This window comes from Branchiostoma belcheri, unplaced genomic scaffold (genome assembly GCF_001625305.1).
Source record: "Branchiostoma belcheri isolate BF01 breed outbred unplaced genomic scaffold, Haploidv18h27 scaffold185, whole genome shotgun sequence".
NCBI classification, from domain to species: Eukaryota; Metazoa; Chordata; class Leptocardii; order Amphioxiformes; family Branchiostomatidae; genus Branchiostoma; species Branchiostoma belcheri.
In genome coordinates, this window is record NW_017803324.1 from 248,679 (window position 1) to 275,480 (window position 26,802).

Consider the following 26,802-nt stretch of genomic DNA (forward strand, 5'->3'; position numbering starts at 1 on the left):
TGCTATAGTCGAATCTATGAAGTTGTTTGTTTTACACAAATATCGCACTATGATCCTAATAAGATTGATTCATTTGGCAGTAACAACGTTACTGTATTGCAGGTGGTATGTTGATGCAGTAACATCTGTTCCTCAAGCCATAGGCCCTGGTCATATGAAGTCAGTGAAGGCGCTTTACATGTGGTTTTCCCCGAAGCTGGTTTCAACTGGCTCCAGTTGAACGCTCCAAATCACATTGAAAGCGCCTCGATCTCAAACCACTTCTAGAGGTGGTTTCGAATCGGTTTTCCCGCATCGCGATTTGCGTCTGAACGCAATGTGATTTCAATGTGACTTCACCTGGTCATGGATTACGGGGTGATATTTCTTTATTTATATGCAACACCAAATTTTACGTGGCAGCAACTTAAAGAGCAGTAATGGTCAAACAATGTGTCCGTTCTAGGACGAGCTTCACCGCCTCTGGCGGGACCACGTCGGCATTCGGCCGAGATACGCTGGGAGGGGGGCACCAGCAAGCAGGTCGTTGACCTCTGTCATTAATAACACGCTACCTTGCGTGTTTTCATCAAACAACAATGAATGCAGTTTCGGAGAATCGTGATCGGGCACGATTTGAAAGGAATGTATGGCACGTGGACCAGATGTAAGGAATGCGAGTTACCCGATTCTCGGTTTGGGTGGTTTCACATGAACAAGGCCATACTTTGCCGGAATAGCCCGTTAAATCATTCATTAGGTGGCCATATAAACGGGAATATTACGTTTCCCTACATACATCGGTGATAGCAGCAATAAACCAATTAAGAAGCTTCCGTTTAGCTCTCAAAGCATCTAAAATCAATACCATACCCTTTAAATGGCAAACTTCTTTCGTCGAATCTACGTAGCAAAGATAACATTATCATATATCCAGGCAGCGTTGTAAGTGTTGATTATGAGACCAAATATCATTGGCCAGCCTACCAGTGTGAGTTATGACGAATAAACCCTGGTAGCGGATGCCATTGCATTTACATGCTGTGTTTAGTTTTTTTTTTTCAGGTTTTCGATTGCCAAAGAAAAAATTGAACTGAAAGTTTATTGCAAATTCATGCCCGAGGGCTAATTGCAAGAACATGATAACAACAAATAACCAGTAAAAATGATAATAAGTAATGCTAATGCTACTTTAGATATACATTTGTAATTGTTGTTGGGTTTGATTTCTTTTCCGTGTGCAGTGGAGTATGAAATGGCCGACATTTTGCGAGATATATCAATTGGAAGGTGTTAATAGAAAATGCAGTTTTTTGTAGGCTGGGAAGGTAAATAAAGCTAGGGAACATTTTGGTGACCATTTCAAATAACTTATCTCTTTCGGTGCTATAATGAGGGCAGTTATAATAATAAAGTGCAAAAAAACATCTACACACCTTACTATTTGATGATGAATAGGCTACATAATAAAGATAATGCCCCGCCCTTTCCTCGGTAACATAAAGCACTGCTCGGTTTCTCTTCACGTCAACAGTTTGGTCGAAGGCTTAAAGAAACTGAGCAGGCATTATATCACCATATACACATTGGAGTGAAATATAACAGCAATTTAATGTAGCCAAGATACTATTCCTCTGTTTGTGTGTATCATCTAGACAGTGTCAAACACTGCCAACTTTTGAATGTGTCAAATTTTAGTTACACAACGCTGTTTGAATTTTGTAACCGTTTAATTAGTCAGATCATACCATGTCGCTGCCCAGCGTACTCTATGCTGCCTAATCTCCAAGCAGATTCGGTGGGACAGGGGAACATGTCATCAGCCGCCTGTATCCATTGGCCGCCTGTATCCAACGTTCGTCGGGCCCCACCGAATCTGCTTGGAGATTAGTGCTGCCGTGTTAGAAGAAAGGCTTGTACATGTAGGAATTCAAACCTGTGATATAATTTAAGGCCATGAATAGTCCAATCGCGTGAGTGAGTCGGCGGCGGCGCCAGATGATGTCGTGTTGGCTGCTACTTTGTCTGTCTTCTGGGACCATCCAGGCAGGCGGTAATACTGGTCTGTCATGGCCCATGTCTGCAAAGTATTCCCTGCTAACAAAAATGAGTTATGCATTTTCTCGTCACGTTAAGCAATATTGTTTAATATCCAGCTTTCAAGTTTGTCTGTTCTTCCGGCAACCTGATCATAATCTCCGTTTTGAATTGAATCTAGAAACCTGACATGGTGACTGTTGCATTTGTCCTCACTTCACCCTGACATTAGATTATTTGACGTTGAGATTAAAGAACAGTGTAGACAGGAATGCGAAACTAAAAGTAGTTGATTCTGTTGTATTTCTTCAAGAGGGTTCTAACTATAAGCATAACGTTACGGCCCTGGGTAAGTGATCCTAATAATTTTTACATCAGTCACCATTTATTCATTAATTCTTTTGTGTTTTCCCTTCACAGATTCATATTCAACGGCATTTACACAATAGAAATGCTGGTGAAGCTTTCAGCCAGGGGATACGTCCTTCAACACTTCACATACTTGAGGGACCCTTGGAACTGGCTGGATTTCGCTGTTGTCGTGCTAGCGTAAGTACAGCGATACTATTTGAATAATTTTTATCTGACCGTTGCCATAGAAACCGCGTCGACAGCTTTCTTTAGCAGGAGGAACGCAGGGTCGTGACGTCAGAGGAAACAGACCGCCATCTTAGTTGCAGGCAGGGCGTCATGAGAATGGACGTCCGAGTTTTAGCTTTAGCAGGATTTCTTACTAAGTCGCTTCAAGCGACTGAGAGCACAATATTCATCCTATTCCTGCCTGCTGGAAAATGTGGTGAAAAAATCGTGGCGCTGGTAAAGTTACAATTGTTTTTATCTTGTTGTTTGTGAGTGCAAGTTCTCGCTCAGAGTGTATGATGTGCAGCACTCACTAAGTTAACGTTAACTAGCCGTGGATGTGCACAGTTTGCACCAACTTGTTAAGATACGACTCTACCACTCCGTGATTGCTGACAAAAATAGTAGAAATTGGGCAAAGAGGCTGTATCGCAGTTTATAATAGGGACAGTACAATATTTACTGGGGGGGAGCGCTACTCTCCAAGCAGAGGTTTGGGCTTTGGTGACGTGTTTTTTATTTAAAAAAAGCATAATATGCTTTTTTTTATCGGACTTTACCTTTTTTTTCCTACGTATTATTTTGTGTGTAATTCTAAAGCCTAAGTTTTGCTATAGCAAAGATCTGGTATAATTGCTTACTTGCTTACTTGCTTAAGGCTGTCCTTCGATTTCGAAGATGACGTCCCTCATTGTTGACTCTCTGTCTCTCTCACTCGGTGTGTTCTTCGATGGCTGATGAGGCCGATTCTAGCTGCTAAGACGCGGCCGCATATCTCGCAGAATGTGTGCTGTCCCTGCTGCTGAGCCGGCATGTATAATTAACGATACATTTGTCAGCCACCATTTATTCACTATTTTACTCATGCATTTGGGTTGGAAGCACCCAGGTGCAAATGTGGAAAATGCACATGATTTTCCAGATTTGCACCTAAAGATATTTTGAATGTGCAATGTTCCACCTAGAAAATACCGATATATCAATCACTGCGTATCTCTAAAATTTGTACATATAAAGGGAAACTTGGCGAGACTAACTAGTGAGCCAGTGATATCAGTTAACATGGGCATTCAGCTGAAGTCTTTATCTCTATGTATCATTTGCTGTTCAGTAATTGGCAATCAAATACATGTAACGTTACTTGCATTGTTCATGTTTCATCTCTTATTCTTAATATATAAACTCGACATGTATGCTGTCGCAGGCTAAGAATGTTAACACAGTCGGTAAAACTGTTACAAACCAATTATAATTTTGCACAAGTAACGTTATACTTTTCAAATTGCACCTAAAATTTTTGTCAACATGCAATTTTGCACCTAATGTTACCTGAAAAAAAGATTTCGAGCCCTGTAATTTGTACTATTTTTCGGCAACCATGGAGCCAACATGGTAGAGGATAGACAGCACTGTGTTCAGTCCCTTGTCTCAGTCCACTCGTGACTTATGTCCTAGGACTGACCACCCCTAGCCTCTTTAGCAGGCTTTGAGATGGGCTTTTTTTTACAGATTGCAGCTTAAGAAGGCAGATCCCTCTAACCCCATGGTCATACAGTCATGTGATGGTTAATGGGTCATAGATGAATCCAATTTAGGCTATGCCTCAGGGCATTTCTTAGCGATCTAGTTCACAATTGCAATCCATGAGGTTGCTAAGTAAGGCCTCGTTCATGATTCAAATGTGTTCCGGTTTGGCCACGATCCGATTCAAAACGGAATATATTTTTGCGTCAATGATTCAAAACTTGCACCCACACTGGAAACGGTTTCACACCTCTAATTCACTTGCATTTCATATGTATATCACAATTTCTTTGAACATTTCCTGGGAACCGGCTCGTAAGGCAGATAGTTTACGCCTGTTCGGGCGAGTGGTCGCTTGTTCCCAACTTATGTCCTCCCCATAGGCTGTGCCCCGGATGCATCTTGCGCAAACCCCCACGGTCCGCCGCCCCGTTGGGCTACCACTCGCCCTCACGCCCAGGGTAGGTTCTGGTGCACACCATCCAGTTTCCTCTGGATCTCCTGATTTCCCCAAGTCACAATCGGAACTCCTGTTTCCTCAGTCGACCAGTACTTACATGTAGAACTCGATGTCAAATACGATCCAAGTAGAATTTTCCACAGTACAAGCCACTGCGCCGCGAACTATGGCCGACCATGGCCCCCTCGTACCCTGGTGTACAGTGTCGAACCGGAACAATTCGCATCCGCGCGTTCATGATTACAATTCTACGAACGCGAATCGATATGTATCGTTTCAGACCACCTCGCGAGGTGGTTCAAAATAAATAGCAACGGAACCGGTTTGGAGCGTTCATGTTCCCAAATAAATTGATTTATTTTTTTAAATCGAATCAATTCGCAACAGATATCCAATCATGAACGGGGCCTAAGTTAGTAACACTGCTAATACCATAATGCTTTGTGAAGTAGGCCTCCAAGTCACGAGGTCAAAGGTCATGGCTTGGTGCATCTAATTACATTCTCTCGCCCCAAATACTGATTTCAGGTGCCAACTACTCCACATGGTATATAGGAATGATCCATCTTGGTCAGTTTGAAAAAGAACTGAAAATTGAACGAAAGAGCTTCTGACTGGAGTTGTACATGTACCATACTGCTTCTCATCACTAAGTGTAGCCAATGTAGGTGGCACTTTTGCAGCGAGAACACAACTGCAAATGTGGCTCCAGTCAGAAGCTCTGAGGAAGATGTCACAGTCATCAAAACATCGAGGGGTCTTTGGTGGTTGTGTGCATAGAAGACTTCAATATGTGATGGAATCAAGTGTACATATGATGTGTAAGGAGGCATGATTAAAATAGGCATCCTGTCAGAAAAATCTTGCCTGGGATATACTTTTTGCAGAAGGTAAAAGGTACCATTCGCTAAAGGTGTTACAAAGAAAATGTCCAAAGAATTCTTCATCTATAATAGAGAAATAGAAGTTACAGATCTGATAGTTATACATACCTTGGTATCCCCTTTACGTCCTCAGGTAAATTTAAAACAGCCAGAAAGTTCTTAAAAACTAAAGCTATGAGAGCAATATTCAAATTAAAATCACTTTTATCATCGGAAAACATTTCCATCAAGCTAGGTAAAAATCTTTTTGATAAATTTGTAAAACCTATCCTTTTATATGGAGCTGATGAGTTAACATGCTTCGACCAAAACTCAAAATCACTTAAACTTATTGTGTCTAAAAACATTCCTATATCTTCCCCTAAAAATATTTTCTCTTTTTTATTGACTAAACTCCAAATTGATGATAATATTCCTGTTTTTATTCGAAAAAGCACTTGCACTGATCTAACTCATACTTATATCATTAACTTTGAAAGAAGATCAGACAAAGACATGGTTCTGAGACAGGCGTCTGGGTTTAATCTAGAAAATGATAATTTTTCAATCAATAACATACGCCTCTCTTTAGCCATACCAGAATTTGATAATTATAATTGACATACGTTTTCAAAAATTTCTTCTTGGAGTCCATTCAAAATCATCCAATGACGCTGTACGAGGAGAATTAGGATCTTTCCCCTTAATGATATCTGCTAAAATTCAACTCATTAAATACTGGCACCATTTGATAAACTTACCTGAGGACTCTCTGCTTCATGATGCATACAAAACTGTATTTGCTGATGACCAGGACTGGATTAATCATGTTAAAGACACTCTCAACTACCACGGCTTTGGACATATATGGATGAAACCTGAAGTTTATAAAGCAGATTATATTACACACCATCTTCGCAACCGGCTACAAGATACACATATACAAGAGTGGTTTAGTTGCATTAGAAATAATTCTAAGCTGTCTTTTCTTAGTAAATTAAAAAACTGTTATGAGTGAAGAAACATACCTCTGTGATATAGATAACTTCAAAATTCTTAAAGCAATAACTCAATTAAGAATCAGTAGCCATAAATTGAATATTGAAACAGGTAGATATTACAATATAGCCCCCGACCAAAGGTTCTGTCCATTTTGTCCAAAGCATATAGAAAATGAATTTCATGTTGTTATGGAATGTACCAAATATGATGTTATACGTAACAAGCTATTTACATTTCTCGAATCAAGTACCATAGATTTGAAGAGTCTCGATGTTGGAGACAGATTTGAATATATCTTTACATGTAACGGTCCCCACAACGCAAAAATAGGTAGATATATAAAGGAATGCTTTGCTATTAGAAAAAATACCGAAACTTGTGATTAGCCCACTTGATTGTAACACTTTATCAACGACTTGTGATATCCCTTATTATTTGAAGAGTTGTTACTCTCTTTATGTAGTTTGCCATACAATGTACCATGTGCATTTGTCGTGCAATAAAGTTCTTCTATGTTTCAACCAGCCACCAGATTAGAATATTTTATGATACTGATTCCATCTGTTTTTTAACTTGGTTAGGCCATGTTGATTTTATTATAACGGATGACATCCTCTGGGAACCACAAAACTGATGCAAATAAAAAAAAGTTTGGCAAAAAAAAAGTTGCTTTCATTATGAAATCTAAGTGGTCAGAAGGTTGAACAGAGTATGGTATGGCAAATACACATTTTTTTGTAATCTACTCTTCAAATTAATTTCTTTACATTTTTGTCTGTTTCGTTTGATCAGCCTTCTCACAAAAATTTAGAGTAGGTGGCTGAAACAAAAAAGTAGCAGGCGAGCCATGAAGGGGTTTGTAATGGAGACTACAATGTTTTTCATAAATTTACACGAAAGTAGGCGGCGCAAAAATTTGGAGTAGGCGGTGATTTTTGCCAGTTGCCGCCTTGTTTTGAGAAGGCTGCTGATTTTGGCATTTTACGACATTGGTATCAATTTCAAATATTTTTTTGCATCTTACGGTATATATTTGCTCATTTTGCAACTGTTTTGTACGATATACAGTATGGTTAAAAAATTTTTTTTGAAACGGCCGAAAATTCATGCTGGTGCGGATGTCATCCAATTATAATCAAATCAACATGGCCTTATGGGAGTTGTTACAATGTATATGACTGCCACAAGGATGGAGTAGAAAAACTGATGGTTTTGCATGATTATGACAGGTAATTTGGGCACTGTACATGATGACGACATACAGTCCAAAAAAATTTTCATGCAAAAGTGCATAAAACCCATGACATCTTAGTGAATGCATTATTTGATACATCATTTGATACATGAATGTTTGATACATTATTTTTTAATGATTACATTTGAGAAAAATGTAATCATACAACATGTAGCTACTCCCATACCATGTAATTCTTATGCACAACCAACTTGCTTTTCTCACCTTTCTCAGAGCCTATGACTGGTTGTGTATGAGAAAATCCGAATATTCTATGTTCTACCATTGAACCTGATGAAATTATTTTCAGATGTGTAATTCTATGCTTCACTTTTTCCAACATATCCATATTGTATAACCCTCACCCGCACTAACACCCCAGGCAACCCTGAAAACTATCATGCGTCATCCCAGAAGCCCTCTATAATCCTCTTCACCCAAGTCTGTGCCATTTTTACATTTTGTTTTCCTCATTTTATTTAAAAGTTTCCCTTCTCATCAGTGTCATGAAGTTTAAAAAAAAGCCATCACTTTTTAGTATTAAACCTTTAAATGTATGTTAGTGGTTTAATATTTGACCAAATTCTTGTGGAAAGAATTCCAGAAAAAATGTCACGTGCATGTAACCTGCCCATCATTTTATTTACATACACCCCTCCCAATAAACCTATTTGATAGTCATTGAATATATTATTCCCTTGTGTTTTACATCATCACAGTACTACAAGCCCTTCCCTTTCATGGACAATGCTAAGCAGCAGGGAAAAAATCTCCCCTCAAAAACCTTTCCCCACATCTGCTTGAAGACTGACAAAGTGGTGGCAATTTTGCAAATCATTTGGCACCCACTTCTACTTAAAAAGATGATCCTTCCGTACATCTGTTTCTGTCTTCCTCTACAGATACATCACAATGTTCGTAGACTTGGGCAACCTCTCCGTTTTGAGAACATTTCGAGTGCTTAGGGCTTTGAAGACAATATCAGTGGTGCCTGGTGAGTGGTTAATAAACTTTTCAGCTTGGATCAGCTCTAACTTGTCATATCCTTACTCTTTTTGTCACAGATACATCACAATGTTCATGGATTTGGGTAATCTCTCCGTTTTAAGAACGTTTCGAGTGCTTAGAGCTTTGAAGACAATTTCAGTGGTGCCTGGTAAGTACTAGTTAAAGTATCTCATTGTCACCACCTGGCACAGTATTGGGGGTGCACAATTGAACACCTGAAAGTACTTCTGGCTCTGGCCAGCACCATCAACTCACTGTGTTAAATCTCAAAAACTTGCTCTCTGCTCTTTATCACCACTTTTGAAAAATATGTTAATTGATATCCATTGATAGCACAACTTCCTGCCCTTTAACTTTACACACTTACCTCTTGTCCAGGGTTCTCACATAAGAAAGCATGCATGGTGACAGATCGTAACTTCTGAAGAAGCAGGATTGGCTATCAGACTTTTCAGTTGCCCACAATCGTCTACAATTTAACCAGGGCCACTGTATAATATGGTTTGCCAATCATCTTGAAATCTCCACAGCACAATGTATTCATACATTAATTCAAACTTGTCTATAAAACGACCACCCAAGAGACTGAGAAAAAGCATTCTTTTTAGACAATACAGTGGTGTTCTTATACAAAAACTGAAAAAGCATGGAAACAAGACAGAGTACAAGAAACCCCATCAAAATTTCGACCTATTTTACAATAGACTGCCCCATGACCTATAGTGACCCAGCCGGCGCAATTTTACATTGCATGAAGACTGTCATGCTGTCGAAATCAATGGCAAACTGGCCGATTCCATCAAGATTTCTCGCTTGTCATCTTTGAAAAACGTTTTTTTTTTTTGCCACACACTTGAAAATGATGTTTTTATCATGGGCAGAGATTGGGCCATGTGTGGCCCAAATTCTGCCGGTTGTGGTCATGTTGGACAAGTGGTTGGCTTAGGCCCGGTTTACACGTGCGTCGTTTATATGTGCTAGGTGTGGAACAACACGCGCGCTGCACTGCGTGTTTTGTGCAACAGATTTTTTTAGCGTATAAACAACCTGCGCCACTGCTGCACGGCGCCGCATGTCCTTTTTTTTGTGGCACATCCAGGAGGTGCCACAGGAAAACCGCGGTGCAGTTTACACGCTAAAAAAATCTGTTGCACAAAACGCGCAGTGCGGCGGCACTCGCGCGTCGTTCCATACCTAACAGATATAAACGACTTAGGCAAGTCCATTATTGCTTATGTCAACAAGAACTAACGTTATGGCCAAGTTTGAAACTTGACGTGGTTAAAAAAAAAAACGATACAATTCAGCCCCTGCCAAAGGTGGTACGTAATTTACTTATTATTTTTGGAAATGCAGCTTACTTGATTTTTCATGTGTATTTAATTTTTGCACATGAAATCACACCATGCTCTTAACAATCTTTCTAGAGCGAAATGTATGTTGCTCTATGTTAAACCCATGACATGCTATTCCATGTTCCTTTGTATGTTAAACTCGCATTTGCTGACAAGATGTAGAAATGGGACAAACTGAATCCAACCATATCACAATATTACACACACATGCACGCACGCACGCATGCACACACACACACACGTACGCACATACACACACACATGTACGCGCGCACACACACACACACACACATGTATGCGCGCACACACACACACACATGTACGCGCACACATACACACACACACACACGCACACACATGCACACACACACACACAAAGACCTAAAACAATGCCACCATTTTTCATGGAGGTACAATGTAATGACAAATGTTAATTGTTTAAAAGCTACACAGTCACCTTATTTTGGAAACAGCTTATGATACATAGATTATATATCTGCAAAGGTCGGTTGTTAGTACACCTTAAAAACTTGGGACGTGTTTTTTTTACTTTCAATTATACAGATTTGTTGTAATCATTAAAAGAACAATCTGATAAAACATATTTCATACATGTATGTATTGCTCATACTGTTGACTGATAAGCTGAGGACAAGTTTCCATCTTGCTTCTGTGATACTTTTCACAATGATACTGTTTGTTTTATACAGGTCGAAATAGACCACAATAACTGTTCAATGTTACAGTACTCTTGAAAACAGAAATCTCCCAAAATTCAAATTGAAGATTGTATTCTATGACATTGTGTATCTCGTTTATGATCACAAATGATCCTGTTTTGTCAATTACAAAATGCTTGGTCATTACCACCATGATTATGCAACTCAAAGTTTTACAATTACAATGTAACACTGGGTGATCTAGGGTATACATGCATAGGATATGTAAAGTGTAGCACCCAGGTATATCCAGATCTAACACCTGTGACAATCATTAGGGAGGGCTTGATACTTGATTGGTACAGTACATGTGTGTACCTTCCTTACAGCTTCCTGTACATTTGTAAAATTAATGTAAACTAAGGTAGAGCAGCTGACTGCAGCCCACTCCTGTGTCGGACCCCTGCATCAGTAGAATGGTATACTTGATACTTCACAGTGACTACTGCTAGCTGTTCATAGAATGGAATTCACTGTTACTGAACATTGTCTTTATGCATCTTTTTCAGGTTTAAAAACCATCGTTAACGCCTTAATTCAGTCTGTCATCAACCTCCGTGATGTCATCATTTTGACATCCTTCGGCCTGTGTGTGTTTGCCTTAGTTGGGTTGCAGTTGTACATGGGGGTACTACGACACAAGTGTGTCATGGAGTTCCCAGAAAATGGAATGAACTTGGCAGAGTTCTGTTACAAATTCCGCAACCGTACCCAAAATGCATTGCCAAATGAGTACATCCATTGTGCAGATGACTTGGAAATGCTGAATGGCAACGGTGATCCAATTGAACAACCTTTTGGTGTGGTAAATTGGTTAAGCTGGAGCGACTATTTTAATTACTCCACACCACGTTACATCAACTACCGGGGAAATATTACTAGACAAGAAGTAGGGTTCTGCTTCCCACCCCCCAACGATGACCCGCTCTTCAACCATTCGGAGACTGTTCATGACGTGATGTTTGAATGGATAGATGACAGTGACCTCTGCAATGTTAGCGTAGTGAATGCAACCACAAGCCCTTATGTCTGGGATGCCTGGTACTATAATAGAGGTAAGGATCTCAAGTTTTGAATGTTTGAGTGTTGATGTCTTTTGTAGTTTTATAGTTTGGGTTTTTTTAGACTCAGGCTGCTTATGACTACGGAACCTAACCCAAAAGCTGCATGTAGGTTTCCCATCACCATTTAAATTTGCCCAAGTTGCAACACCAGAATTTATGAAACTATGTACCTAGACAAACCTCTGGTACAGATACAGATCTGAGGTTTAAGTAAAGGTTTGGGTAAACTCCATTCCATTTAATTCCTTTTTGACTTTCCTGCACCATTCAGTAGATTGTACATGTATGTTAAGCGTCGGTCACAACCCGCCGTACGTTTTTTTGGAGGCTACGTCTGCTACGTTTTTTCTGAAAACGTGGGGAAGGAGTGGCGTCTACGCACGTCACTCGCACGTCACTCGCACAGTTGCGCAAGGTGTAAGAGTGTGGTCTGCACGCCACGTTTGGCCGTGAGCGGTTGTGTGCATCATTCGTTGCGCAAGTGGTAAAAGAGTTGTATGTGCTTACAACGTACAATCTCTGTGCGATTGCAACTTTACTGTAAGGAGGCTGTACTAACACGTGCGTCTTTTGGTACGTACGGGGCACGCGCATCGCCCATACTCGCACGTACGGGTGGTAAATCCACAGAGCGCATGTAGAAAAAGTTTTGCATGCACTTAAAGTTGTACGGCATGTCTGCGTACTCCCAAATCCGTAGGATTCTGTACGGAGGTGGTACTTACCACTTACGGATCCCCTACGTTTGCCCACGTTTTTGCACTTAGATGCACGTACGGCCGGTTGTGACCAAGGCTTTAAGGTAGTACATGTGCTGGTGAGCAACCTTTACAACTGTGCCATCTAGAGTAGGACTAAGACTCTTGGGCTGTTGCCAAAGAAAATTATGGTAGAATGCTTTAATATCTATAAGGCTTGTTGTGTTTAAATGTTGCAGTTTCTGTATGACCTTGATGTTATCACATTTGACAGTTTGGTCATTAGTTTCCAGGGCTCGAAATTCATTTTTGGGAATAGGTGCACTGGTGCACTCAACCTAAAAAATTAGGTGCACAAAAAAATTTTTGGGTGCACCATACAAAACAAACCCTAATTATCGATCTTACTGCTCCTCTTCTAAGCTGTAAGCTGTAGATCGTCTGGCAAGACGACAAGGGCCCAAGACAGGCCTAGGCTCCTCTTCTTAAAGCTTGAATCTGAAATGGGAGCTAACTTCAAAATCTTACACAAGTACTACAACAAAGATTTTATTATTTTTCTGACCCTTTGATGCCAAGAATATCCTGTATACTATTATATATTTGATATGTACAATTTAAAATACTTTTGGGTGCACCCACAGAAAAAAATTGGGTGCACAGCTCCAAATTTGGGTGCACATGCACCCAGTATTTCGAGTCCTGGTTTTATTAATTTTTTAAAAGACACCACATAGTTTGCCAGTCAGATGTCCTGAAGCAGTGGGGCTTACTGGCTACTGTAGTTGTCTGTTCTATAGAAAAGGAGGCAGAAGCTATAATTTTCATCACTTGAAAGTATTTTGATTTCTGTAACCATGTTCTTGGACTGTGGAATTGAAGAAGCTCTGCAGAGACAAATGTAGACATCGCAAGTGCTCTCAATTAGAAATCGCCATGTTCTTGTAAATTAAGCCTTCCATAGACTCACAGTTGTACACCAGATGGTACAGTTGTAAAGGTTGCTCAACAGCACCCCACCTTATTCATTCAGCATTTGGCACAGATTCGATGCCTCGCATACAATGACAGATATCAGTAGTCTGTACAATGTATATTTTTACATGCGTGTTGTTTGCAGTCTTTGAAATGGCCCCAAGCATGGTCCCAGGTATATACATTTACTAAAAATAAGTTTGCAATACAGAATATGGTCTCTCCAAGAAATTTCATTAAAATGAAATCTCATCAACACAGGTTAGCTTCCATGTTAATGAAAATTTGCTTGGCAGAATAGACTATGACTATCTAGTATCTTTACATTATGCTTATCAAGAAGTTACACCAAATGGAGCAACATGTAGTTCTTACTGAATACTATGAATGGTAATATGATATGAAACCAAGAAAGTAGAGTTGCAATGTGTTTGTTTACCAACATGGTCTTGTCTTTCTTTCCTATCTAGACCACTGGTTGATGGCTCGTGGCTTAGATGGGCTCTGCAGGAACAAGTCAGAAGATGACCCGTGAGTATATGATAAACCGACGGTATGATGTTTTGAGGTGGATAATCATTAAGGCGGTGGAGAAACACAAGCCTAATGCCTGGGAAGGAGAGAAAAATTAAGAGCTGATGCTGTCACCTTGTTAATTGATTGAACTGTCAACTGGCAGCTATCAATAGAATGGAAAAGGGTAGTAGGCAATGGCTCTATAGTTGTTGAGTTGCCTTGTGTTTTTGCACTTTGCACTTGCTTGGCAGTGCTTGGCAGTGCTTTTTCATGGCATACACATGATTCGAACTTGCTACAGGTTTTGTAATCCAGGATTCAGGTGTCTTCGCATAGGAGAGAATCCTGATTTTGGGTACACAAGCTTTGATAATATCGGCTGGGCCCTGCTGACGGCCTTCCGTCTCATCAACCAAGATGCCTGGGAGACCCTCTATCAACAGGTGAGAGTTCTGAGCAAGCTAAACACTGGCTGATTTCTAACTCCCTCCAGGTTTTGTAAGCCAGGATTCAGGTGTCTTCGCATAGGAGAGAATCCAGATTTTGGGTACACAAGCTTTGATAACATCGGCTGGGCCCTGCTGACGGCCTTCCGTCTCATCAACCAAGACTTCTGGGAGAACCTCTATCAACAGGTGGGACTAAGGGCAAGCTAAACACTAAACACTGGCAGCTGTGTCTGTGTTTGGTTAATAGGCATTGTTGATTTAATTATATGGATGACGTCCGTGTGTGCATGAATTTTCTTCCGTTTCCCCTCCCCCCTCACCAAAAAAAAGTTTTTGACCATACACATTACAGTCTTGACCTGCCATGTGCTTGAACCACTTCTTGTGTGTTTAGTTCTTGTATTGCTTCTAGACTGCACTCAGTCTTGTTTCAACACAACATATTATAAATACTTATCTATTTAGATATATTTGATTATGCTCAGCCTTTTATATTGATTGTTTATTCTGTGTATTTTGATGTAAATTTTGATGTTGTATAATATTAATATGTGTTTTTGTATGGGGAGGGCAACTTGTAAAGGTGCGTATGCAACTGTTTTGCCTTCCCTTCCACTTTGTAGAAAAATCAAAATAAACAAATAAACATACTGTAAATCATACAAAGTAGTTGCAAAATGAGCAAATATATGCCGTAGATTGAAAAATGGAAAACGATACTTATGTCGCAGAATACCAAAATCCATTCCAAAGGACAAGAAGAATACGAAGAGTTTATTAGTCCCAATGCCAACAAGAAGCCATAGGCGACAATTCTCCGTGAAGTATTATATATTGCAACAAAAAGAAGTAGCCATTGGCGACAATTCTCTGTGAAGTGTGATAAATCGAACAAAGAAAAATTGTTTAAACGCCCGTCGGCTCAGTCATCTTAAGACGCAACAACCAATCAGAGATGCGAAATGCCGACACGTGACGCGGGATTTGCATACAGTCTAAACAACGGGAAGGGCGCGCGATGCCCGAAATATTTTTGCGTCAATATTCTGCGCCGTGATTCAAGAGATTAATACCCGGAAACAATTTCTTTTCTTGTTTTGAACGCATAAACATGCATTTACGCTAATCTAGTATGATTCAGGGTTACTTTTTTTTTAACCTGCCATGGCCAGATTATCTAAATATGTGTGTATTGTGTGTACAATCTACAGAAAGAGAAATATACATCAGGTCCGATCATCCGATTTTCACGTTTCGGTTTTTTGGACTCGGTTCATGAACGTATTTTGGTTTGGCTCCTGGAATGTGCGAAAAAAATGACTCCCGGGACTGTCTACAGGGAACACTTGCACATTCGTGGTGTATCAGGACAGCGCGACTGGTCGGCATTAGCGCAGTCCCTGCAATTAGAAACAGTTGCACATCAATCCGGCCGAAAGCATGATTGTGTTACACAGGCTACTTCTTCATATACCGGCTCATACTACAAGACGCCTTTACAACTAGCAAATCATAAAATTACCCGATCTACTAGTATGTGCGGTTTACCAGCCCCAGACCACATCCGACCACGAGGCAGAACACATTGATGGGTTGCTCAAAAATATTGTCCATGTTTACAAAGAGCTGCTCCACTAACACTATTGGAGCGGCCCAACCCAAAAATATTGGCCATGTGTACAGCATGCTCGTTGCTAGGACGACCGGCCAGTTGCTACGTGACTAAATACACGCCGCCACTAGGTCGCCACAGCCGACCAGTTTGAAATCGATAGGATTACGTCATCGGTATTTACATTTCGTAATGCTGACCACTGACCACCCCACATTTCCGTCCCCATCAGCTACCGGTCACATAAACGGACGAAAACATTTCAAAGAAATGGGGATGTTTCGAAAATAAGCATTTACTCCAATATCAAAACAGCTACGGTAAAAATAAAAAGACGTGCATCATCCCGGACATAATGCCACACCACATGCGAAATTACACAGAAATGCGACGTACGGAAGAATGCGTTTTGGCTGCGAACATCTTCCAAAAAACTTGCCATCTCTTAACCATGGGCAAAAACATCTGGAACCACTTATCAAAACCAACCCGTATCTGCATGAAGTTCCACCCCCCCCCACTGCTATTCCAAACCGCGTTTTTCTGGACCATTCCAATTCGCCTCGTAATTGTAGGGGTGCATCTGCAATATTACATTGACCGCGAAAGCAGCAACGGCAAAAATACACATTCGTGCATCAACACGGGCATGCCCGCAGACGGCGTATAAAATTGCGTGCCGATTACACAAAGAGAACCCAGTGTTTTGACTGCGAACATGAAAAATCAGCCGATCACAACACTCCGTCCGGAGGTCCTGACCTCCTTCACGGAGTAATAAAATACTTTGTGTGTTTATTCATTTGCTCAACCTTCATGACCACCTAGATTTCATTTCACTTTTTTTTGGGGCCAATCATTTGCTTTTATTGTATCAGTTTATATCTGTTTTGTGGTTCCCAGAGGACGTCATCCATATAATCAAATCAAGATGGCCATAGGTAAAATTACAGAACAGTCTGACAAGGATTTGTGTGGCGTCGTGTGGTGTAGTGGTACATCGCTGGACTATGAAACGGGGAGACCCGGGTTCGATTCCGAACAAGTCCGAACATGCGCCGCGACATTGTACCCTTGGGAAAGGTACTTTACACAACTTTCCTCACTTCACTCAGGTGAAAATGAGTACCTAGCTTTGGTTAGGGGGGTCTTATCGGATGGGACGTTAAAATGGAGGTCCCGTGTTTGAGGAGAGACACACCTCAAGCACGTTAAAGAACCCACGTGAGCGGAAGTGGAACAAACCATTATGGTCTAAAAAGGGGTAGGGAATTTTCCCGACCAGCCTCGTAACCCCTGCTTCTCCTATTGGGTCAGTTAGTCCTCACTACTTGTGAGAAATTGCGCTGGTCTCAATCATGATGATTCTGACTCAGGGAGAAGAGTTGATGAGTAAATGTGGCCAAAAATAATTGGCCTTGCATTAAGCGACACCGTTAAAAAAAAAATTGTCAGAGCTTAATATATAATGATTAGAATAGCTGACCTTTGCCTGGGAGCAAATATAGCATATTTAACTCCATCTTCCTTTCCATCCCAAAATGAATAATGATAAAGTAGTGTAACGGCAGTGAACCTTAATCCGATACTTTTATGCACAGGCAAGATTGAATGACAAATCCACAACCAGACATTCGGTATTTTCGTTAATCATTGAGTGCATCTTGTAGCCTGTTTTTAATGTCATACCTACGTGTGTGTCATTCTCCCAACCATTGAGATATCGCGGGAAAATTGCGTCTTCAACATCGCTCCAGATTTCATCGTGCCCTGCGTATTCTGTTATAAGCGAAACCTTAATCCGACACCATACAACAGTGTTGCTGTTAGCCTGTAATTTTGCTATTCACAACAACTTTTTTCTCAATCCCTTTGTCAAACAACAGACACTTACACTAGTTATCATCGGCATCAAATATCACAGTCGGCAGGCTGGTGCACCACCGGCAGCGCTACATGAGATCACATGGCTTAGGACTATTGAATTTTCAAAGAAGGAGACGACAGTCGGATCAGTTACAGTGGGGCATTTTAGTTCCAAAAAAGGTATAATTGAAGAATTTTACAATAATGTTACCAGACAGAAAGCTTCATTCTGCACTATTCCGAAGTATTCGTCAGTAATTTTGGCGATATACAAGTGTTGCGATCATTTGCCACATCCACGTACGGACTAGTGGTATCGCCTTCAACAACATCAACAAGCGGTTTTGTTCCAAAATGGCGGTTTTGTTCGATCAGCCGCTGAATGACTGTAACGAAACTCGCCCTGTCCTTAAAAAGAAGGACACTTCTAGGCAAGTGGTTTGTCAGCAACAGACACTTTATTAATTCTTTTTTATTCGCTGTGATGTTGAATGTGTAGCATGAGGATGTAAAGGAGAAATTGTCAACATTTTGACCACTGTCCTTCCGGAAGCTTCCTCCCACGATAGTGTAAAAACAAGCTGAAAATTTCATGACCTCGTCTCCACAACATGTTGACTTCGTGGTCTCACTGTTTCAAGTTTTTTATGCTGTATACCTTATTGAGTTTGTAAAGCAATTAAAAGATTTTGCATATCAGTGATAGATCCTAACAGACAGAGGAGTGTTGAGAAGTGTCGGATTAAGGTTGGGTCAGATTAAGGTTCACTGCCGTTATGTCATAAGGTCCAAAGATAGAACTGGAACAAAGACAGAAAGGACCAATCAGAACCAAAGACAGGCGAGTACTGACATACAACTGTAAGAAAGTTAGGACCAATCAGCACCAAGGACAGGGTAGTTGTACAAAAATAGAACTGGAACAATGTTAGAAATGATCAATCAGCACCAAGGAAAATACTACTGGAACTAAGTAAGAAAGGACCAATCAGCACCAAGGACAGGGTACTTGTACTAAAATACCACTGGAACAAAGTTAGAAAGGACCAATCAGCACCAAGGACAGGGTAGTTGTACTAAAGTACAACTGGAACAAACTTAGAAAGGACCAATCAGCACCAATTACAGCAGCAGTGTTTCTAGATGTCCGCCGTGCCTTCACTGACCTAGTCCCAGTGCACCTGCAGTCACTCATCCACTAGAGGCGAACGGAAAACGACTCGTCTACAGCTACGTAACACTACACATCTTCACGTTCCCCACTGTAGAATGAAGGTATTACACAGATCCAGTTTTATTCTGCACGCCTCTACCCTCTGGAACCGCCTTCCACAGGCACTGAATGAAGCCAGCAGCCTAAACGACTTCAAGAGAAAGTGCAAGGATTACCTGACGCCGACGGTGTTCACTTCTAGACATAACCAGCCGTACAGACGTCAAGGTACTTGGTACTACAACATCCTTACTGCAAGGCTACAAAATGGACTGGAGCCCACTAAATGCCACCTTGCACCTGATGAAAATCAAAGACAAAATGTGCTCCTGTGGTACCTCCTCTGAGACTGTTTCCCATTACTTGCTACGCTGTCCTCTCTACAGCCACCAGTGTCACATTTTAGCCTCCACAGTAGAGCATCTCACACCACACCGACTAACCAAATCTGTTCTACTACAGGGGCTACCAGGCTGTAACATTCACACAAACAAACAACTATTTGAGGCACTTAAAACATTTATTTCCATCACAAAACTTTTGATGGTCCTTCCAGTGATACCACATAAGATAACCTCATATGATCTTGCGTTACATATATTTTCCTCACATATTGTATTATTGCTTATGTATTATTGGATTATGCATTGTATTTTTGCCTCCAAAACTGTATATTATCATTATCCTGTTTGAATACTTATATCATGCTTTGTACTTAAGTCTGTTGAAATTTTATATTGTTAATTGATTGATCTTAGCCTAATGTGGTACTTGTTAGCTTATTAGTATGTTATATTGTGTTATATGTTTAATTTGTGTATCTTTCGGCACCCAAAATCAGCCATGCTGCCTGGGTGGCCAATGTATTGCCTTGTTGCAGTTGAATTAAAATAAGATAAATAAAGGACAGGGAACGTGTACAAAAATACAACTGGTACAAAGTTAGAAAGGACCAATCAGCACCAAGGACAGGGTAGTTGTCCTAAAATGCAACTGAAACAAAGTTAGAAAGGACCAATCAGCAACAAGGACAGGGTAGTCGTTCTGAAATACAACTAGAACAAAGTTATAAAGGACCAATCAGTACCAAGGACAGTGTAGTTGTACTAAAATGCAACTGGAACAAAGTAAGGACCAATCAGCAACAAGGACAGGGTAGTTGTTCTGAAATACAACTAGAACAAAGTTATAAAGGACCAATCAGTACCAAGGACAGTGTAGTTGTACTAAAATGCAACTGGAACAAAGAAAGGACCAATCAGCAACAAGGACAGGGTAGTTGTACTGAAATACAACTGGAGCAAAGTTAGAAAGGACCAATCATTACCAAGGACAGGGTAGTTGTACTAAAATACAACTTGAACAAAGAAAGGACCAATCAGTACCAAGGACAGGGTAGTTGTACTGAAATACAACTGGAACAAAGTTAGAAAGGACCAATCGTTACCAAGGACAGGACAGTTGTACTAAAATACAACTTGACCAATCAGCACCACGGACAGTGCAGTTGTACTAAAATGCAACTGGAACAAAGAAAGGACCAATCAGCAACAAGAACAGGGTAGTTGTAATGAAGTACACCTGGAATAAAGTTAGAAAGAGCCAATCAGCACCAAGGACAGGGTAGTTGTACTGAAAGGGCATATGTCCTATAGACACCTTTGTGCTAAATTTCAAGTGACTTGCTTTTAATACCAGCCCAGAGGAGGCAAAATATGAATTTATAGAATATATTAAAATGGTTTGAAAATAGCCAAAAAAAGTCCCTGAATATGTCATCTTGAGGCAGCCCATACCAAATTTCAGGTCATTGGTTGTAATATTAAGTCACGGGCTAAAATGAAAATTTTGTCTGAAAATAGCAAAAAAAGTCCTATTTGATTTTACACAATTTTGAAACAGTGTGTGCCAAAAGTTCTTCGGGCATATGTCCATGGTACCCCCAAAGTGTCAGGTCATTTGGGATTAATACCCCAGGGCCCAAAATGTACATTCTTTTGGCTAACAACGGCAAAAAAACCTAAAGCAGTTCAAAAGGCCTGCCTGAAAAAAGAAATGTCGGGGGTGAGGGCGTGCCAACTCTACCTCCACGCCAAATTTCACGTCATTTGGGCAAAAAAGGAAGAAATTGGATTCATTTAACAAAATGGCAGAAGAAGGAGGAGATGAAGAAGTTGCATGTAAGAACACTTGTACAATCATGTAACGTTACAAATCAAATCAACTTTATTGCTCAACAACTGTAGCTGGTACAATGTATGGCAAAGAAACAACAATGGTACATGCATAAACTAATACTAAGATGTAATTCTAAGGAGCTAGTCCATAATGATACTAAAGCTAATCTATTGTGTTTTCCTAGGAAGAGTGTTATTACATTCTGTAATTCAGGGGATATATCAGCTATTTACAATCTGGTGTCACTTTTGTAGTGATTCAAATATGACTTTTCCAACGTACACTGATATCTGAGTAGGACATGTCCTTTTGCCACCACTGCCATGCACATAGGCCTGGGTGAAAAAAAAATGAGGTAGATTACTCCAGATTTTGTAGATGAGCTAGTGGCATTGATGGACCTTCCCATTGTGAGGTCACCTACAACATTGATGTTTAATAATGCTGCCTCTGACCTGGCTACACTATCAGCTATTTATTGATCATTTGGTGGTCAGAAAGCCAGAGAATTGGACTTATTTTTCCCCTAAAAATCTATGCAGACACATTGGACACGGTTCTTGGTGACCTGCAAACATTGGTCAATTCCAAAAATGGTGGTAGAGCCTGATGACACAAGAGAAAGGTTTCCGTGGCCATGTTTGCACCCAAAACTTTTTTTTGCCATATCAAAGATGCACTCTGTCCTTGTTTTCCACTAAACAAACTCTTTTCATGGTAGGGGAGAGATCCATTAATATGTTCCCTTTAATTCCTGATAACATGTTATAGGGTTAGAAAACAATTTGTATGTACTAGTAGTTGGCCTTGGTCCAAGGAATGATCCCTAATCAGTAATATACTTTATTTACAGGTCCTTGGGACAGCTGGGCATGCCAATATGCTGTTCTTCCTCTTGGTCATCTTCTTAGGCTCCTTCTACCTTGTCAACTTAATTCTTGCTGTTGTTGCCATGTCTTATGAAGAGGCATCACAACAGACGGTAAGTTAAGGTCCAATTTGTTCAATAGGAAAAGTCTTAGATTATCATGAAAGTTCATCTGTATTAGTAGATCATAGTAAAACATTAAACTTTATTCCAACACACAGTTTACAAAGATCAACTCCCTGGCACTTTTGATCAATTGCTTATGTCACGTATCAGTAAAGTCTCTTGTGAATAAGGTCACGTGCTTGTAAACTGTAACTCTCTCGAGATCACGTTGTGAAGTGATTGGTCATTAATTATCCTGATGAAGGCGACAGTGGTCGCTGAAAATTGGATAACTCTGTAAACTGTGTGTTGGAATAAAGTTAAACGTTTTTAGTATGTATGAAAAGTCTTAGTTTAAATAGTATTTATTTCCGTTAATTCTGCATTGATTACAATTTCGAACATAATTATGTTGTCATGACTTGAGTGACGATATGTTATATGTATATGTTATTATGTTCAATATGTTAATCATTACCTAAAGTACCAACTTACGTATACATTGTACCAAAACAATGCATATTCATCAATCCATATTCATTTTATTCCCTTTAGAAAATAAAAACAAAAACACCACTACAGTTCCAAAGAAGCTGCTAGGAGGCCCAAAATTACGCCATGTACTCCCAGTCCCAGCAGCTTTTGACCACTTAAAAACCATTAACCTAGCACTTCCAGAAAATATCCAGTGCACAGTTACATGTGTAGTTGTTGTTGTGCAGACCATGAACAGTGCATACTATATTAGATTTATGTACAATCATGTACATATAGTTCTACAGGCCATGAACAGTGCACAGTTACAAATAATAATAGTTGTACCATGAATGAATAGTTTATTTTTTTAGAACATCTTTTTTTCAAGACTTCAGTAGCAGCTTTCATTAAATGAAATGAAGTATGATTTACAATTAGAAAGAAAGTCAGAACAATATATATAAAAAAGATATACACGTAAGTTAAACATTACGAACCTTTCAGTACGATTGTCTAAATGCTTAGTTGCAGAATTTTATCTTTGAGTACATGTAGGTCAACCAGGTAAGGCATTGCACTCTTGAGATATCTGGAAGTTTTATTCATGGCATTATCCGATGAGTGGTCTTTAGGCATAAAAGATTCCTGCTATAGGCAGCATCCACTTCAAGAGAGTCATGGAGTTGAACAAGAAGGAAGCAAATATAGTACATACATATAATAATTATTTGTATTGTCTGTTGCATAGAAATGGAAGTGACAATTGATTCAGAGCCATACTGTAGCTAACAAACCTGGAACTTATATGACAAGCTCTTCTTTGCACATTCTCTATCGTCCTATATTGGGTATTAGTGATACAGGGTGCCAAACAGAGCATGCGTATTTTAGTGTTGACCAACAAAGCTACAGAAGACTAGTGTTAAGTGTGTGATGTCCAGGCCATGTCTCTGACTTTAGTGTTGACCAACAAAGCTACAGAATACTAGGGTTAAGGGTGTGATGTCCAGGCCATGTCTCTGACTTAAGTGTTGACCAACAAAGCTACAGAAGACTAGGGTTAAGGGTGTGATGTCCAGGCCATGTCTCTGACTTAAGTGTTGACCAACAAACCTACAGAAGACTAGGGTTAAGGGTGTGATGTCCAGGCCATGTCTCTGACTTAAGTGTTGACCAACAAAGCTACAGAAGACTAGTGTTAAGTGTTAAGACCAGGCCATGTCTCTGACTTGTTATCTCCATGTTGGTGATGAGACAGGAGGATGAGGAGGAGGATGCTGCGGGAGGAGAGGACAGTAGCAGTGGCAGCAGCTTGGAGTCAGATAGTGAGAGTGAAAGCAGCTCCGCTAACGTTGCAGCTCGGAGAAAACGTAGTGGCAGTAGAAGTAGTCGAAGCAGCAGTCGAAGTGGTAGTAAATGTGGAAGCACCTGCAAGGTAAGTCAACAGACTAAATACATGTAGGTGAAACATGATTACCTGATTACACTTTCATTCAGTATTTCATTGTGTCATTTATTTTTTTAATAGTAACTATAATAAATTGAGGTAATATATTGTAGTTATGCACATAGCACTTCAAACACTTTTTACTTCTTGTTCTATACATCAATTTTGATGTTCTGGCAGTTAAAAATGTCCATCACGGATTTCTTTACTGAACAGATAAACTGATTATAAAGCAACACTGTCAGCTTGTTTCACACACTATTTCAGGTCAGCTACAGTAAGACTAACAATTCCAAACCAAAAAAATACAATATTGCATTTGCTATCTTAAGAATACAAAACAAGTAATGCAGAAAAGAAAATGGTGAAAACATTTTTTTTCAATACCTAGTCAATCAACAGGGCTCAAAATACTTGTTGCATGTGCACCTTAGCACACCCAAATTTGGAGCTGTGCAATTAATTTTTTTCTCTGAGATGTTAAATGTTTACATGTAGTAGTATACAGTATATTCTTAACATCTAAGTGTCAGAAAAATAATAGAATCATTGTTAAAGTACTTTTCTTTAGAAATGAAACATAATTAGTTTTTACTACCATTCTACATATTTTATCTTGTTTGGTGCGCCCCAACATTTTTTTGTGCACCTAATATTTTAGGTTGGGTGCACCAGTGCACCTATTCCCAAAAATGAATTTCGAACCCTGATCAATCTCAATCAAAACTGATGCACATGCAAGCTGTGTTCTAGACAGCCTTAATTATTTTCCGTCATCTCAATTTTGTTTGACATGATACATGGATGTCAAACACCAAAAGCAACAATTCTGGGTAGGTCAGGGGACTTTCTCCCATGAGATCATGAACTTTTGAAACATTTTTTCTGCATCTTGAGGCCAATTGTTGTCTGCCAATTTGAAAGATGACAGATCGGGCAAAATGTTTGTCCACCACAAGAAGCAAAATTCCATCAATTGACAGAAAGACACTGAGATGCTGACTATATTCGAATGTAGAACACTGCATGCAGGTTACTTTGTAACTATGTGTCTCAGTGTCAATCATCTTAATGTCCAATCCTTGGCTCTCTCCTTCCAGTATAAAATATCAACCCTCTATTCCCAAATTGCCCCAGCCCCCTCCTCGTCCTGTACCCACTTGTACCTGACTCCCTAAGGACGTCCCTAAAAGTTTGGCCAAGAACTGAGAGGTATTGGGTTCAAACCCCATGACATTCCTGGACATTCTGCCCTTGGGAAAGGCGCTTAAAGTTTACATGTCTTAGCTTTGGTTTGGTTTGGGATGTCTCTAAGTCTTACCAAAGCTAGGCACCTGTTTTCCATCCAAGTGAAGTGAGGAAGGTCATGGTGTGTTTGAGGAGAGCCTGACCTCAAGCATGCTAAAGAACCCACCATACTTAATATTGAGTGGCTGGCTGCTCTCTCCTTGCAGCCAAGGGATGAATTGTGAGGAGCTTATAATTGGCAGGGTGAATCGCACAGGTCTGGAGCGGCTGCCTTTCAGCGCTAACTCAAGTGACTTCAATACGACCCCAGGTGTAAGATTTGAATCACTCACACTGGGGAGGACCTCTACTCTTTCAATTATTAACAATATCGTAGTGTTGGATGGCGTGGCGGTAGAGCATTTGACTATGAAGTGAGGAGACCAGGGTTTGATTCCGAGTCGTACCCGGGACATGTCCGGACATGCGCCCCGACGTTGTGCCCTTGGGAAAGGCACTTTACACGACTTTCCTCACTCCACCCAGGTGTGAATGGGTACCTAACTTCGGTTGGGGAAAGTTGTATTGAGGTCACCTTGTGGCGCTGAATGGCAGCCGCACAGACCCTTGCGACAGTTCCCCCAAAATTCTGTGGAGCAAATATGTGTGTCTTGTATTATTTGATTGTTGTGATTTGTATTGATTATTATGTGATACCCTGCATTGATTCAGCCGTATAAAGGCTGCAACTGCACGGGTACTGTTTGGACAATAGAAACCATTTATTATTATTACATTATTATCATAATACTAACACCGTGTGTTCTCCCCTGTCCCAGGTGCACCCCTCGTGCAGTATTGTGTCCTGGACAGCCTTGAATGGAGCGTTTCCTTCCAACTCCAACTTCCTGTCCATGCAAGACATAGAGGTACATCATGATGAAGTTATCTTGCATGAAACAAACTTTTAAGCGTGATAAATTTTACAATAATGTGGACAAAATTCAATTTTCAATTTGAAAGAACTTGCCACTACGAGTTGGGTCTGCTCATGGCACCATTCCTGCCAGATTGTGACTGCAAGAAACCCTTACGAGCCGGCATGACCCTGATTGCAAATAATAATGATTTTGATATTTCATGTTTTAAAATATGTTCTTGTCTTGTTTTGTATGGTACTGTTCATACTGTTGTATTGTGTATATGAATGTACTCAGGGCCACTCCACACAGCAGTGATTAATCACTGATGAGTGCCAACCTGATGAATAAAGAACAGAGAAATAAATAAAAATTTTTAGTGGAGTGGCAAAATCAATTTTGAAACCAGCCAGTTTGCCTTGCTATT

At 40.2% G+C, this 26,802-nt stretch overlaps 1 protein-coding gene across 7 annotated transcripts in view; it reads left to right on the top strand.

The window, feature by feature from the left end:
• The window catches only part of LOC109467626 (sodium channel protein type 4 subunit alpha B-like), an 86,780-nt gene that overhangs the window by 17,813 nt on the left and 42,165 nt on the right, over positions 1 to 26,802 (top strand). For 3 of the 7 annotated variants that reach the window (XM_019765642.1, XM_019765646.1, XM_019765647.1), the window contains exons 4-11: positions 2,437 to 2,565; positions 8,581 to 8,672; positions 11,270 to 11,815; positions 13,968 to 14,028; positions 14,507 to 14,648; positions 22,185 to 22,313; positions 24,040 to 24,216; positions 26,295 to 26,384. In XM_019765642.1, the coding sequence (XP_019621201.1) occupies positions 2,437 to 2,565; positions 8,581 to 8,672; positions 11,270 to 11,815; positions 13,968 to 14,028; positions 14,507 to 14,648; positions 22,185 to 22,313; positions 24,040 to 24,216; positions 26,295 to 26,384 (1,366 nt within the window). The other 4 variants (XM_019765643.1, XM_019765644.1, XM_019765648.1 and 1 more) reach the window with 4 other exon arrangements.